Raw genomic sequence first — 16,690 nt, 5'->3', positions numbered from 1 at the left:
AACAATCAGGCTAAACAGAAATATTCAAAACGACGATAAAAAGTAAAACATTCAACTCCTCAGTTTGAACTTGCAAACATGAATAAGACAAGAATGAGTCATAATTTGTGCACAAGGTACTTTATTTCTCTTTAATTTGAAGATCTTGAATCTTGTGAAACCTTTTTGTCCACGTCAGGAAAATGCTTCGTCTTTTATCGCCCATCGCATATTTAGTTCAGATTCACCACAACAGTTGTAGACAGAACAAATACTTTTTATTTATCAGTACAAAATACAGAGCTCTAACCAGATTACTCCAGCGAGCACTGAATCATGCTTTTACCTACTGGTTATTTTTAAATTATGTTTCAAATGTTCTCTACTTCATTGTTCACACTTTGTCTGTGCTCACTAATCTGAAATACACACCACACAGGTTTGATTTTAAAGTAATAAGAATGTGTGGATATGTGATTCCTTTCAGCTCACAATGTTCAGATCCCGGTTTATTTATTGTAATATATTGAATAGTTGCGCAAATGTTTGAGGTATATGGTTTTTGTGGTGCATGTGTGGTACAAGGCAACTACTGATCACTGCATTTACGTATCCAAACATCCACTCAGGTGATTAAAAAACAAGTCTTGATCGATCCCAATCAGGTTCCATTGAGTCATGTCTTAAACGTTCTTGGCAGTTGCAGACGTTCACGCTAATTTGGTGTGTCATTTGCCTACTTCATTCAAGCTTTTCATCCATTCGCAAATCAGGTCTCGGCCTTCATGGAAGGCAAACATGTAAACTATCACTACTGGTACACTATAAGCTACATCTAAAACGCCGCAGGAGTTCAGTAGTTGGATGCTAGGTGCTTGACTGTTGACCAGTATTGAGGAGGATGCGTCGCCCTCAATGTTTATGGTGGTTTTATGGGTAAAAGGACATACTGTAAAGCCAAAATGCACTGTGAGTTGATTCATTTAGTGATCCAACTACCTACAAATCCCTGCACTTCCCTGCCTTTCAACGAGTAAAGGCCTGTTCACACCAAGAATGATAACTATTTTTAATTATTTTTTTGTCGTCTGCCACTTTAAATGCTCGAGCTCTTTAAAGTTGAATGGATTCTGATTGGCTGTCAAGCTTTTATAGTTATTGTTATATTCACTGTCCTTTGTGTGAATGTACCTTTATAGTTATCGCTGTAGTTATCATCCTTTTTTGTGAATAATCCTTTATAGTTATTGTCCTTTTTGCGAACAAGCCTTTAGAGTTATAGTTATTGTCCGTTGTGCTGTGAACGGACCTTTAGAGTTATCATTATAGTTATTGTCCGTTGTGCTGTGAACGGACCTTTAGAGTTATCATTATAGTTATTGTCCGTTGTGCTGTGAACGGACCTTTATAGTTATCGTCCCTTTTTGCAAACAAGCCTTTATGATTATCGCCATTTTTACGAATGAGCCATTATAGTTATCGTTATAGTTATTGTTATTGGTATGAATGGGCCTTAAGAAACCAAAGTGCAGAGTTATATTCTTGTCTCCTATTTAAGCAATTACAACATTAAAACCTTTGAGAGTGAATATACTGTATATAGTTGGGTGACAGTACAATAAAACTTCACACCAAGAATGGACCAAATGAGTTACTGTAATGTACAACTCTGTAGAACATAATATCGTACAGCATAATAACAGAATGGCACTTCAGAGCAACAGTGAACGAATCTTCTGTGCTAGTGAGGCAGCTTGAACGTGATGGCAACTAATCCATATTCCTGGCCGGGATACGGTTTCGACAGTCACCATCGACGTGAGCTAGCAATGGGCATTTGGTCATTGGTATTATTTTCAAATACAAATGGGACATCGTGTATGGCGAACTCGCCGACATGAGGTAAAGAATCAGACAACTGTGCACATAGTCCTTTAAAATCAAAGACAAGTGTTCTGGTTTTGCGGGACGGTGATCTCAGGCAAATTTCTTATGTGACGCTGCTTTTATCAACGTTTCCCTCACAGACTTCTTCCACACACCCGCTACGATTGCCACCAATGCCCAGAACTCCAGAACCAAGGCCATGCGGCCCGCTTTGAGAACTGATTCCTAGAAGAGGCCCAGAGGCGGCCATATTGAGACAAGAGACGCCATTGCTGCTCATGGAATGTTGCGGAGACAAAACGGGGATCCCACTTCTGGCGCCATCGCTACCTTGATTGGTCTCGTTGGCTGACGGGAGCTTCATGTGATGTGGCGGAGAGATGACCGACCCTTCGGATCCCGATCTTCCATTGGCCCTGCCGCGCCTCTCGCAATGCGAGCGATGCCTCATGAAGCTGTCGCGCCACATGAACTTCTTACCACAGCCGTGGCAGTCATAGGGTTTCAGACCGGTGTGGGTCTTCATGTGCTCGGTGAGGTGATGCTTCATCTTGAACTTTTTGGCGCAGACGGGGCAGTGGAAGGGCCGCAGGTCCAGGTGCATGTTGATGTGCCGGTCCCGCATGCTCTTGTGTGTGAACGTCTTCCCACAATGACACATGAAGACCTTGCCTGAATTGCCAGCTGCGCTGCCGTCTAATCCTTCCATCCCGCTACCCAATGCACTTTGGCCGGGTAAATGTACCGCTCCGTGTTCGAGGCTCCCTTTTAGAGACACCCCGGACATGCCTCCTGTGAGCCCTAATGGAGATGTTGACTCTAGGGCGGCTTGATTATACAGGAGAATCTGGTTTCCCTGCATGTCCAGAGGGAAGAGCTGAGCTCTGGCGGCCGTCGACTGAACCGAGCCGAGCAGGGTGGACACGGCCCTACTGGAGCATTGAGCGGGATTCCCAGGAGGCTGTTGAGAGGACGTCTGGTCGATCAAACCCCTCTCAAACTTGAGGTAGTCTTCCGAGGACTGGCAATAGTCAGCCTATTGGAAAAAAGACATTTGAGTAATTGAGGATGTTAAAGTGCCCCTATTATGCCATTTCCAATATTGCCTTTCATGCAGTGTGAAATGTAGCTGTGAATGTAAACGATCTGCAAAGTTGTAAAGCTGAAAGTGCACGATAAATAAAGTTATTGTCTCCCAAAATAAAGAATGGACTTTGAACAGCTGAAACGAGTCGTTAGTAATTCGAATCCCACTTCCGTGACGGCTACACGTCACAGGGGTAACACATTTGCATAATGCGCTCTTATGTTCTACGTTGGCCGGCCACGAACAACTTGACCCCGCCCACAAACACGTCATTCTACAGACGACTGCTTCTCTAATCTCGGGGGGTTCAATGCGGGATTCACAAAACGCTTGCTGTTGAAAGATGGATCAGTATCCTGTTTATTTGGACCAGCTGCTCCACTGAATCACAACCTGTAAGTATGATAAATAATAGATGTTTATATTTTCTATAGAGCCTTCAAAATACAGAACTATTGAAATAGGCGTATCGTTTCCGACACGCGCTGTACGCCATAGACCAATCACAACAGACTGGGCCATCTGACCAATCAGAGCAGAGCAGGCTCACGGAAAGGAGGGGTTTAGAGAGACTGAATCTTTGAACTGCTTCGAACGAATCGCTGGAAAATGAGGTGATATTAAATGCATATTTTGAGAAAACAAAATGTTTTTTTGACCTTGCATGCATGTAATCCTATTGTAGGAGACTCCCAAAACAATATTAGGAACCGTAAAAATGGCATAATAGGGGCACTTTAAGTTGTTGTTGGTGCACCTCGGTCACTGATTTGCTGAGATGATCTTTCAATTGTCTGTAGTCTGTACCAAAAAATTCAATATATTTTTGACAATATTTGATATACAAAAATATTTAGACATATGCATTGCCACAATTACAAATGCAATTATAAATTGAAAATAATCCATGTGCTTGAATAATATATCAAAATAACAAAACAAGTGGCATTTATTTTTTTTAATAGATGGCACAAGCACATTTTTAATCAGAATACTTCAAAAATTAGGTTTGTTTTTGAAGTATTTGGTTTCAAAAAATGAAGCAGTATATATACTGTTTAACATAAAGACAAAGAATCCTGGAAACTTTGGTTGTCAAACCTTGTGGAGCATGTTTATTTGTTAATGTGATTAACTACACTAGTGGTTATTCTGTTAGGAGGACACATATGTGTGAACTTAAGATGAACTGACTTCATACTGCATATTTTGAGAAAACAAAATGTTTTTTTGACCTTGCATGCATGTAATCCTATTGTAGGAGACTCCCAAAACAATATTAGGAACCGTAAAAATGGCATAATAGGGGCACTTTAAGTTGTTGTTGGTGCACCTCGGTCACTGATTTGCTGAGATGATCTTTCAATTGTCTGTAGTCTGTACCAAAAAATTCAATATATTTTTGACAATATTTGATATACAAAAATATTTAGACATATGCATTGCCACAATTACAAATGCAATTATAAATTGAAAATAATCCATGTGCTTGAATAATATATCAAAATAACAAAACAAGTGGCATTTATTTTTTTTAATAGATGGCACAAGCACATTTTTAATCAGAATACTTCAAAAATTAGGTTTGTTTTTGAAGTATTTGGTTTCAAAAAATGAAGCAGTATATATACTGTTTAACATAAAGACAAAGAATCCTGGAAACTTTGGTTGTCAAACCTTGTGGAGCATGTTTATTTGTTAATGTGATGAACTACACTAGTGGTTATTCTGTTAGGAGGACACGTGTGAACTTAAGATGTGAACTGACTTCATACATCTGAGAAATTACCTTGAGGCCGATTGGTTAAAAAATAATGTAAGGAGAGGCTCACAAAATGTAATTAGTTAGTTCTGAGTCCTTTGTTTGCAGACGCCACTTGGTTTGATATTTTGAATTTAATGCAATGAAATTCAGACTTTTTTAATGTGTGACGTAAGTGTCTAAAGGTGTCTGAATATTTTTAGGGCCACTGTACATGTGTATTGGTCTTTTTTACGGCTACACGTCATGGGGTAACACATTTGCATAATGCGCGCCTATGTTCTACATGTTGGCCGGCCGCGAACTTGACCCCGCCCACAAACACGTCATTCTACTGACGACTGCTTCTCCAATCTCGGGGAGTTCGCTTGCTGTTGAAAGATGGATCAGTATCCTGTTTATTTGGACCAGCTGCTCCACTGAATCACAACCTGTAAGTATGATAAATAATAGATGTTTATATTTTCTATAGAGCCTTCAAAATACAGAACTATTGAAATAGGCGTATCGTTTCCGACACGCGCTGTACGCCATAGACCAATCACAACAGACTGGGCCATCTGACCAATCAGAGCAGAGCAGGCTCACGGAAAGGAGGGGTTTAGAGAGACTGAATCTTTGAACTGCTTCGAACGAATCGCTGGAAAATGAGGTGATATTAAATGCATATTTTGAGAAAACAAAATGTTTTTTTGACCTTGCATGCATGTAATCCTATTGTAGGAGACTCCCAAAACAATATTAGGAACCGTAAAAATGGCATAATAGGGGCACTTTAAGTTGTTGTTGGTGCACCTCGGTCACTGATTTGCTGAGATGATCTTTCAATTGTCTGTAGTCTGTACCAAAAAATTCAATATATTTTTGACAATATTTGATATACAAAAATATTTAGACATATGCATTGCCACAATTACAAATGCAATTATAAATTGAAAATAATCCATGTGCTTGAATAATATATCAAAATAACAAAACAAGTGGCATTTATTTTTTTTAATAGATGGCACAAGCACATTTTTAATCAGAATACTTCAAAAATTAGGTTTGTTTTTGAAGTATTTGGTTTCAAAAAATGAAGCAGTATATATACTGTTTAACATAAAGACAAAGAATCCTGGAAACTTTGGTTGTCAAACCTTGTGGAGCATGTTTATTTGTTAATGTGATTAACTACACTAGTGGTTATTCTGTTAGGAGGACACATGTGTGAACTTAAGATGAACTGACTTCATACATCCGTGAGAAATTACCTTGAGGCCGATTGGTTAAAAAATAATGTAAGGAGAGGCTCACAAAGTGTAATTAGTTAGTTCTGAGTCCTTTGTTTGCAGACGCCACTTGGTTTGATATTTTGAATTTAATGCAATGAAATTCAGACTTTTTTAATGTGTGACGTAAGTGTCTAAAGGTGTCTGAATATTTTTAGGGCCACTGTACATGTGTATTGGTCTTTTTTTATTGAATGTTGCAAGCAGGGCTGGGCGATATAGCCAAAATAAAAACATATATCTTGATATTAAATGAAGGTATTTTTTATGTTAGGAAAATCATAGTTTAGACTAAACAAAAAACTGCTATATATTATGAACTGCATATTTTACAACCATTTAGTACCCTATTACTTCCAATCTCACAAGGCAAGAAGTTAATTTACTGCAAAACTAAATGCTATTCTTAACAAGTAATTTTCTGGCTAAAATATCTAAAAATCCTTGACACTAAATAAAAGTACCTGAGAAGCAACAGTGCATGAGATAGAGACGTTTTTGAGAATATACTGTATCTTCAATGCGAGTGCATTTGGCCTTACTGACCTAGCAGACTTTTTCACTTGTTTTAAGTATAAACAAGTTTAAAACAAGTGAAGAAATCTACTGGTACAGTTGTATTTTAACTGAAAAGCATTTCAAATTATAACTAATTAAAAACTCAGTAATTTTTGCAGTGTTCAAACTTAAAGGGTTAGTTCACCCAAAAATGAAAATTCTGTCATTAATTACTCACCCTCATGTCGTTCTAAACCCGTAAGACCTTCGTTCGTCTTCGGAACACAAATTAAGATATTTTTTATGAATTCTGAGAGCTCTCTGACCCTCCCATAGACAGCAATGTAATTACCATTATCAAGGTCCAGAAACGTAGCAAGGAGATCGGTAATCAGCTGCATGTGACACAGAATAGCATACGCTGTTTACGTTCAGTGGATAATCTCCAAAATGGCACCAGGGTGACGCGGAGGAGGCGAATTGTTGAATAAATTCGTTATTTTTGTTTTCTTTGCTTACAAAAAGTATTCTCGTAGCTTCGTAAAATTACGGTTGAACCCCTGATGTCACATGGATTATTTTACCGATCTCCTTGCTACGTTTCTGGACCTTGATCGTGGTAATTACATTGCTGTCTATGGGAGGGTCAGAGAGCTCTCAAAATTCATCAAAAATATCTTAATTTGTGTTCCGAAGACGAACGAAGGTCTTACGGGTTTAGAACGACATGAGAGTGAGTAATTAATGACAGAATTTTCATTTTTGGGTGATCTAACCCTTTAATTGGAAAAATAAAAGCATATTAAATTAATTGCAACATCTAAAATAATTATTCATTTTATATCACAGGTAAAACTGTATCAAATATACTGATCATATATCATCCAGCCCTAAAAAAAGAAAGTTAAGTTGATGCAAAACTGCTGACCTGTGCCTCCATTTCAGCATCTTCTCTGAGTCCAGAGAGGGTCCTAACATTTGATATGTTAAATGTCCTGTCCCTCACTCTGACCATCTCCATCTCTCGTTCCTCTTCATCCTCCCCTCCTTCCTCTCCTCCGGACACCACGATCAGATCGTCTTCTCTCGAGTGCTCCGTCTTTACCACCACCCACTGTTTTCTTGGCATGATGCTCGGCTGACTGTACGACGGCCGCTTCTGCGGTGGTGAGGAATCTCCATCTTGATACGACGAAACTCCAAAACTGTCGCTCACCCCAACCTCCTGACCGGATGCAGAGGTTGCGCACTTCTGCTTGCCTCCTTGATCTCTCTTCCTGTGAAACAAGAGCTCGTCGTCATCTTCTTCATCTTCTTCAATCATAAAACCTTCCTCTCCGCCGGAGGGCATGCAGTAGGTTGGGGTGGAGTGTACGGCACCCTCTCCTACTGCTCCAGTGGTCATCATTGCCCCGCCAAAGTTTGCATCTCTAGGACTGAAGTAATTGGTGCTGCTCGGGGACTGGCTCTCGCTGAAGGACGGTCGGCTGGGAGGTTGAGGAGTCGAAGGTGCGTCTCCTCCGTCGGCTTGGGCGATCTTGTTGGCGCCGCCGCTCTGCCCTGCGCTCTCCTTGTCTCTGGATCCCTGAGGTCCACTGGAACCTCCCCTGCCCTCTTTGAGGAGCTCAGTGCATTTGTCCACAATGTGCCACATTTGAAGCACACTGCCAACGGTGAGGTAGTTAACGATGTCTTCGCGAAGCATTCGCAGCTGGCCGGTGTAAGCGCAACTGAGGACGCTCTCAAAGGCCAGCGGGTCCATGACGGCTGGGATGGAGACAGTGGACATGTTCTTCAGCAGCACCTGGAATGCAGAAATAAAGACTGTGATATGGCTAATAAACACTGCACAGATGAATTTGATAGAAACTATTATGCTTTTTTTTTTTAATGACTTAATAATACAGATTGTGAAAAATATTTTATCTGTGAAATCTTACAGAACTTGGCAACTGTTGTTGTCAACATATTGTCTAACAAGATTTTGCAATTACCTAATATTGCACATAACACTCATAATATAGACAGACAGACAGACAGACAGACAGACAGATAGATAGACATGGGTTTTTATTGTTAACTATAAACTAGAACTAAAATCATAATAACATTTATTTGAAATAAAATAGACATTTACTATATACATTTACTGAAATAAAATATTAAAAAACAATTAATTGCATCTCATTTTTGTATAGTTTAACTACGTAAAATAACTGAAACTGAAATTAAAAGGATTAAAAATGATTACTAAATTACTAAAATAATAGCAATTACTATTTACTAAAACTTTAAAATTAAAAACTAAATATTAGAAGATGATTTAAAACATTATTAAAAATAAGAAATTGTATGTCAGTTACACTAAAACACTTATTTTTCATATAATATTTTATTAATATATTTTTTATTACACATTTTTATGGTTTTATTTATTTCTTCCATATATGGTCCATAAAACACATTCTTGTGTTCAAAGATATTATTTTTTATTATTATATTTATTAATTTGAATTATTTTTATTTTTAGGCTTTTCTCAGTAAATACTTTAATTTACATTAATTTTATTAATAAAAATTTCATGCAATTAATTTGATTTAAATACTAGCTTATTATATATTTCATTACACATATTGTTTTATATCTTCCAGATACTGTATAATCCATGCAACACACGTTCTTGTGTTCAAAGATAATTTGAATGATCTTGATTTTTAGGTAAATAGTAAATACTCATATATGCAATTCATTTTATGAATCAGAACAACATATAATTAATATGATTCAAATGTTATGTTAGCTCTAACATAAACATGAATGTATGGACAATACAGATATTATTTAAATAACTCCTGCGGTAATTCACTCAATTTGATTCCTTCTCTTTCAGTGTTTGTCAGCAACTAAAGTAGGAATTCCCTAGTTGGAGAACGCTTGTCAGACCTAGCAACAGTAACCAAGTGGGTGTGGCCACGCAGAATTGGAATGAACTTCAATACATGTTTCAAGAAATCTTTTAAAGCATCTAGGCCTCAAGGTAAAGACGTACCTGGTCATGGAAGTAAGGTGACGATGCAGCCAGCACACACCGATGGGCCTTGAACACCTGGCCCTGAACGTGGATGGAGAGGTCGCAGAGATGGCCTTCTTCACGCTGCCGATTCAGGCTGTCCAGCACTGAGGCCTGCACACTGGGGAAGCACACCTGCACCTCTGAACCCGCGGAGTCACCATAGCCTTGGCCCGCCGTGGCCGACTGCATTCCTGCAAGAGGTGAGCATCACAAAACAGCTAATTTAATGCAAATTTACTGTGTGTCCCAATTTGCATACTTATGCACCATTCTATGCTGTTTTGTAGTATAAATAATGTGATTTGTGTGGTCACACTTAGTTCCAAAAAGAAAACGTGCACTTCAAATGCCCAGATGATGTGCTAATTTAACAGAAAAAAATAAGTGTGGAATGTTGGACACTTCATGAAGCAGCTTTAATTACGTACTTGAAGAGGAGGAGCTATCAGACTCCTTTGTTGGATAAAAAATAACCTTATATTATTCATACACAAGACGGTTGAGTACACTGTGCATAGAATAAGTGCATCGTGCGTCATTTGGGACACAACTTTACATTACACAGGCTACATCACACAGCAGAAGACTATAGCTGCGTCCCAAATGATGCACTATACACTATGTACTTATGCACTATGTGCTCCGTCATGTAGTGTATTAATTATATAAGATTATTTTGTCATTAATAATCGGAGTCTAAGCCCCTCCTCTACGTAAATAAAGCTGCGACAGCTGAGTGCATGAAGTGTCCAACATTCCACATGTTAAGTGCCATCTTCCACTTAAGATGATGTTAAGTGCATCATCAGGGTATTTAAAGTGCACTTTGTTTTTTTTAGTGTGAACACACTACTCGCACTATTTATACAATAGTGCATAAGTAGTACGCGATTTGGACGCACCTTATTATGGTTGTCAGTCCTGTTTTAAATTGCTGAATAGTTACATTCACACACAGTTAGTTCACTTATAAACCAGAGTGACAACCGCATTAAATAATCAAACTGACTCCCGAACATTCTGGACTCACACCGCATTCTATGCATAGAATTTAAATTTACTTTGAAAATGAATGACTTCCTTACATATAATAATGATACTCTATATATTTAAAAATGTATGTTACATAAACATCAAGTTCATACGTACGTAAACAAACGGCTGCTAAAAATATTATATGTAATATTATAAATATTATATATAATATGTTTTGATTTTCCTCTGACATAACTACTAATTTCGATCAAATATGCTTTATTTCTCTTTGAACCCAGCAAATGGTATCGCAGGTCCAAAGAACAAGGGGCATTGACCAGGCGCTGCATGCACACTTTATTTATTCACTTTATTGGCGTGTTAAGTAGCCTTTCCGAATTGTAATAATGACAAATATCATGAATATAGTTTCCTCGGATCCTGTACTAATAATGCCTCAGATGAAGAATATTTCGCTATCCGTGAAAGTTGCATTGGTGTTTGATAAACACTCGCTCTCGGCGTGGATTACTATGAAATCCGCCTGCTATTGATAACTCAGAGCCCCGTTTAAAAGCGTTCGGTCAGAAACGGGGTTTGTTTACGTTAGCCAGCAGCTGCGAAACCAGCCCTTGTGGCCTTAAGAATCACGGAAGCTAATCGCCTCATAAATCAGACTCTTTTTATCGAGCAAGATATCTTACCGATTTAAATATCTCCGTCAGGCACTCAAAAGAGGGATTTCCATTATGATAAATCGACGTTTCCCACCGTTCGGGAATGCCGAGCGTAATGGTGGACTGACATCGGGTTTGGAGTCTGGTTTTACCTTTAATGAAATCCCAGACAGCTGCTCTAGACTCGGCCGACTAAAAAGGGAAGCGGACACTGGATCCTGTTCCTTATTGTCATGGCAACAAGTGCTGTTTTCGAGTAACAGAAACCATAGAAACCGTAACCATGTACCATCTTACTAAAATAGTTCAATACTTCAGTAGGGCTGAGTTCGATTCCGATTCCTGGTTCTCGAGGAGAATCGATTCCTCACTGTTGTTTTCGATTCTTGTTTTTTTTACTTTTACTTTTACTTTACTTTTAGTCATTTAGCAGACGCTTTTATCCAAAGTGACTTACAAATAAGAAAAAGTAATTAAAACTAAAAGCTAAAACTCTATAAATACTATATATGTATACACATTTAATAAAATAAAATAAATTAAATAAAAATGACAAATGCATACAACAACATTTCAAAACTAAACATTTAAATAAAAAAATAAAGATTTTTAGATTGAAGGAATCTATAATCTCACCATGACCGCAGGATAAAGGTCGTAGAAAGTATCCTTCTCACAACATGAAGCTTTATTTGTAAAAAAAAAAAAAATAACGATACATAAATTGTAATTTTGTCTGCTTTGCCCGTGAAGTTAGTCATAGCCCACAGCTCAGCAGGGACATGCGGTTATCGCATGAATTGAACATGATATGAAGTGTCTAAAATAAATGTGCACAGTTCAGCTGAATGATGAAGTTTACTTTGACTGTATGCTTTGCACAAAATTAACAAACTACACTGAAACAAAATAACCAGAACATTAACAATAACTGATAGAGCTCGTGGTTTATCTGTCAATCAGATGCGCTCTCAGCCACTGATCTATGCTCGGGACGTTTTCTTTTATAATTATCATTGGCTGATAGAAATGTTAAAAAAAAAATAGTATTTTAGATGGAAATAAGATCAAGACCCTTGATCACGTCATGATCTATTCTGTCGTGCAGCGCTCAAAATTGTGGACAAGCCAGGTCCGCCGTAAAAATTTTAACTGGTTCTAATGACTTCTAATCACTTTTAGCGAGCACGAGGGAGGCGAATGGTAATAAAAATATAAAAATTAAAATAATCTTTTATCTCTCAACTCTCGTAATTACGGCTTTTAGCGAGCATGAGGGAGGTGAATGGTGCTTCTCAAACGGAAGGCTGCATCCTAAAATTCAGATTATCTCAGTACCGACTCGTTTTCTTTCAGTTTATTTTCGTGAATTTAAATGTGTGCAGCCTTCCGTTTGAGAGGCACCCATAGATAAGCTTTGTTGAACTGTTGCACACCGTTGCACACCGTTTCCAGGAAACATGTCGTTCAAACCGGAAACCGTAGCAAAACGGTGCACAACGGTTTGAGCTTGAACTTGCCCCTGATCTCGGATCAATTTGTAGACATTTCTAACCTGTCATTTGTGTTATTAAAATGATGAGTAGTAGTTAATAGTCTATTATTGGCCTGTTTAGAGAAGCTCTCCATATAACAAATAAACAACCCCTGCAAATTAATAATTATTATTAAAAAAACGCACACACAAATTATACAGACACTTCATATTTAATGGTATTTTATTATTTTAATTGCATTTACTTTTACTTTACTTTTAGTCATTTAGCAGACGCTTTTATCCAAAGTGACTTACAAATAAGAAAAAGTAATTAAAACTAAAAGCTAAAACTCTATAAATACTATATATGTATACACATTTAATAAAATAAAATAAATTAAATAAAAATGACCAACAACATTAACAACATTTCAAAACTAAACATTTAAATAAAAAAATAAAGATTTTTAGATTGAAGGAATCACCATGACCACCATGACCGCAGGATAAAGGTCGTAGAAAGTATCCTTCTCACAACATGAAGCTTTATTTGTAAAAAAAAAAAAAATAACGATACATAAATTGTAATTTTGTCTGCTTTGCCCGTGAAGTTAGTCATAGCCCACAGCTCAGCAGGGACATGCGGTTATCGCATGAATTGAACATGATATGAAGTGTCTAAAATAAATGTGCACAGTTCAGCTGAATGATGAAGTTTACTTTGACTGTATGCTTTGCACAAAATTAACAAACTACACTGAAATTAGTCTTTGCTCTTTGCAACTTTACAGATCTTCTTTATGCACCAAGAGCTTGTAACACTCCAAAGAGAAATTGAAATCGCGCTCGGGACGTTTTCTTTTATAATTATCATTGGCTGATAGAAATGTTTAAAAAAAATAGTATTTTAGATGGAAATAAGATCAAGACCCTTGATCACGTCATCTATTCTGTCGTGCAGCGCTCAAAATTGTGGACAAGCCAGGTCCACCGTAAAATAACCAATGAATCGTTTTTTTAACTGGTTCTAATGACTTCTAATCACTTTTAGCGAGCACGAGGGAGGCGAATGGTAATAAAAATATATAAATTAAAATAATCTTTTATCTCACAACTCTCGTAATTACGGCTTTTAACGTGCATGAGGGAGGGAAATGGTGCTTCTCAAACGGAAGGCTGCATCCTAAAATTCAGATGATCTCAGTACCGACTCCTTTTCTTTCAGTTTATTTTCGTGAATTTAAATGTGTGCAGCCTTCCGTTTGAGAGACACTCATAGATAAACTTTGTTGAACTGAAAAGGGCTCTGAATGAGTCTCGATTCCCAACACCTCGGAATCGATTCATTTTGGAATCGATTCCCAGCCCTATACTTCAGCAGTCGAGCAGTTTATAAGGCAGTAGCTATAATTCATCTACAACAATTTTACCCAGAAGTGCCTTAAAGGCACAACATGTAAGATTTTTTTAATTGAAATATCCAAAAACCACTAGAACAGTGTTATATATTTTGCTGACTTGTGTACTTACATTATCCCAAATGTTTAGAAGAATGTTTAAATCCAGAGAAATAAGCAATTTTAACTAGTGACACGGACCGTGTCTATAGTGTCATCTGCCAATGACGTCATAACCCCTCAATTTCCGGTTTTGTTTTGTAGAAAACATGGAAACACCAAAGACGCTTTAATATGTTGTGCGTTTTATTAGACCGGTGACGACCGCACAGAGTAGCATTATAACAGAACTTTCACATGTATCTAGTATGATAAAACAGTGCTGCTTTCCCCCCCTTTTTTACCTTGCTTTTAAAGGTAAAAAAAAATTACAACCAAAAATTATGGAATATTTTCAAAAATAAAAATCAATGGTTAAAATTATGGCCCAAAGATTAATATTTTATGTATCTATATATATTTGGTCTCTTATAGGACTTGTTTAATGCTAACATTTACAGTAACAAAGGATTATAACTTTAATTACAATACATACTGGTAAAAAAACATGTATAGCCTGAATGCACTGTAAGTCGCTTTGGATAAAAGCATCTGCTAAATGCATAAATGATTATTATTCAATTATTAATTATATTATGTGTATAATTAACATGGGATATCTTTTAAACATTGAAAGAAGCTTTCAGAGTTCATGAAATGTTATTTCTTATGACAACAGTGCCAAAGTTCAAGTTATCTTAATTTTATTAAAGTATTTTTTACAAACTATAATTACCAGGATCATTTATTTGTAAGAGAAACAAATCTCATTTGCATTTTCATAACTATAAACTATATCCACAAGAACAAAACTGTCCAACCGTTGTCCACTTGGCATCATAATGAGGCTCATCACTGCATTACATGCCAAAATGGAAAATTTATTGATCCCCTTACAAGTTTAAGTACAATATGCATTTTGTGGCTATAAAACATTAATAAAAAATTGTCTGCCAGTAATATTGAACATTAAAAATGCATCTTAGAAATATAAAAAATGCCAAAGACAGGAGAAATGAGGCTAAAGATGAAATAAGTGAAGTTCAGATAAAAGTTAAAAACATTTAAAAATGACCACAGAGGATGTTGGGAAATGACAGCTGAACTACTTCCGATTAGCAGAGGCTGTTCCGATGACACAGTCGTTCACCTGAAACACAGTAAACGAGAGTTATAGACCGTGTTAAAGATATCATGTTAAACAAAACCTGCCGTGTGACCGCATGAGATCACTCACCTTGCTGGCGAAGCGCAGAGAATTCAGCGACTCACTGAAGCTCTCTTCCTCAGGCGATATATTCACAAACATCAAACTGAACAGGACAAGAAATAAGTCACATATTCCTTTAAAATAATGTATATTATAAATTATATTCTGCAAACCTCCAAAAGGAAATAATGTCGCAGGCTATAAAACAAACACGTACTTGAGCATTATACTTACGTTTTGCTGTTGCCTCCGAGGCAGTTCTGGAGGAGGTACGTGAGCTTTGAGTTACGGTAGGGAACAAAGCTGTCCTGTAGAGGTCGAGAAGGAAAATGAGTGTGTGAAGTTATTATTGCACAGCAAGTAATATCTTTTATATGAAAACAACATCTATGGCACAATGTACCAAGAAGTCTAGAAGACTAGTTTTGGTTATGAAAATCAAGTATGAGGATGAGAGCATTACATTCTCCAATAACTCAGCATTGCTTCCATATAGTTAGCTAAAAACATACCTTGTTGGCCAAAGCGGCGATCACAATTCCCAGGTTGGTGAGGGAAGAGTTGATGGCGGTCATTTCCTTGAATCGATCTCCTTGAGACTGACTCTTCTGCACTCTCTCACTACCGGCCAAATCCACCAGACACAGCGTGGCTGAGAAGCAATCAACACATTTAAAGTCAGATATCGATGTCGAATATAATTGTGGACCAACTCAATATTACTTTTGAAGACTTCTCAAATTGGGCCTCTACTCCCCTTTAAGAAGAGCAGTTTATCTATTAAATCTAGTTATTGTGGATGCAGGTAGTATGGCTGTCAAAATGGCTGAAAAACTAAATTCAAATTTTGTACTTAAATATTATAAAAATTCGAATTATATTCGAATTTAAAATGCATAATTTCAGATAGGGTAAAGAAAAGCTTTTGGCTTCTCTTCTGAGGCCACAAAAGGGCGCATTGAGCAAAATATTACTAATGCACGTTTATTCAAAGCATAAGATAACATGACTATCTGTGAAAAAAAGTGCATAATGTTTAAAGGGGTCATATGATGCGATTTCAATTTTTCCTTTCTCTTTGGAGTGTTACAAGCTCTTGGTGCATAAAGAAGATCTGTAAAGTTGCAAAGACTAAAGTCTCAAATCCAAAGATATATTCTTTATAAAAGTTAAGAGTCAGCCACACCTACCTAAAACGGCTCGTTCTAACACGCCCCCACATGTCTACGTCACTATGTGGGAAGATTTGCATAACGCCGCCCAAATGTTCACGCAAAGAAAGAAGGCGTAACTTTTA

General features: G+C 37.3%; 2 protein-coding genes across 3 annotated transcripts; both read right to left on the bottom strand.

Annotated features, from left to right (window-relative positions):
* Window positions 1–1,095: 1,095 nt before the first annotated feature.
* On the bottom strand, window positions 1,096–11,468 carry LOC107666316 (zinc finger and BTB domain-containing protein 22-like). 2 transcript variants are annotated; one of them, XR_001631654.1, is made up of 5 exons: window positions 11,238–11,468; window positions 9,535–9,749; window positions 7,413–8,288; window positions 1,383–2,902; window positions 1,096–1,335 (listed from the first exon to the last, which is right to left on the bottom strand). XR_001631654.1 is itself a non-coding variant. In XM_016457559.1 (4 exons), exons 2-4 carry the CDS (start codon window positions 9,745–9,747, stop codon window positions 1,970–1,972), a joined length of 2,022 nt encoding a protein of 673 aa, XP_016313045.1. In that variant the 5' UTR covers window positions 9,748–9,749; window positions 11,238–11,468; the 3' UTR covers window positions 1,355–1,969. The 2 variants fall into 2 exon arrangements, 1 of the variants encoding a protein (XP_016313045.1); XM_016457559.1 differs by lacking the exon at window positions 1,096–1,335 and having other exon boundaries at window positions 1,355–2,902.
* A 3,774-nt stretch (window positions 11,469–15,242) lies between these two features.
* Window positions 15,243–16,041, bottom strand: LOC107666319 (carboxy-terminal kinesin 2-like). The gene is made up of 4 exons (XM_016457562.1): window positions 15,906–16,041; window positions 15,628–15,701; window positions 15,421–15,496; window positions 15,243–15,333 (listed from the first exon to the last, which is right to left on the bottom strand). The coding sequence occupies exons 1-4, from the start codon at window positions 15,966–15,968 to the stop codon at window positions 15,289–15,291; spliced, it is 258 nt and encodes an 85-aa protein (XP_016313048.1). The 5' UTR covers window positions 15,969–16,041; the 3' UTR covers window positions 15,243–15,288.
* Between the last annotated feature and the right edge of the window lie 649 nt (window positions 16,042–16,690).

Source organism: Sinocyclocheilus anshuiensis, unplaced genomic scaffold (assembly GCF_001515605.1).
Source record: "Sinocyclocheilus anshuiensis isolate Anshui unplaced genomic scaffold, SAMN03320099.WGS_v1.1 scaffold868, whole genome shotgun sequence".
In the NCBI taxonomy this organism is placed as follows: domain Eukaryota; kingdom Metazoa; phylum Chordata; class Actinopteri; order Cypriniformes; family Cyprinidae; genus Sinocyclocheilus; species Sinocyclocheilus anshuiensis.
This window is presented reverse-complemented; position numbering and strand designations above follow the sequence as displayed.

Excerpts from the sequence above, each read along its gene's own strand:
- LOC107666319 (XM_016457562.1), bottom strand. The coding sequence starts at position 15,968 with ATGACCGCCATCAACTCTTCCCTCACCAACCTGGGAATTGTGATCGCC. Across the intron at positions 15,702-15,905 it reads TCGCCGCTTTGGCCAACAAG|GACAGCTTTGTTCCCTACCG; the intron begins GTATGTTTTTAG and ends CGACCTCTACAG. Across the intron at positions 15,334-15,420 it reads CTCTGCGCTTCGCCAGCAAG|GTGAACGACTGTGTCATCGG; the intron begins GTGAGTGATCTC and ends ACTGTGTTTCAG.
- LOC107666316 (XM_016457559.1), bottom strand. The coding sequence starts at position 9,747 with ATGCAGTCGGCCACGGCGGGCCAAGGCTATGGTGACTCCGCGGGTTCA. Across the intron at positions 8,289-9,534 it reads CACCTTACTTCCATGACCAG|GTGCTGCTGAAGAACATGTC; the intron begins GTACGTCTTTAC and ends TCTGCATTCCAG. Across the intron at positions 2,903-7,412 it reads ATGCTGAAATGGAGGCACAG|GCTGACTATTGCCAGTCCTC; the intron begins GTCAGCAGTTTT and ends TTTTTCCAATAG.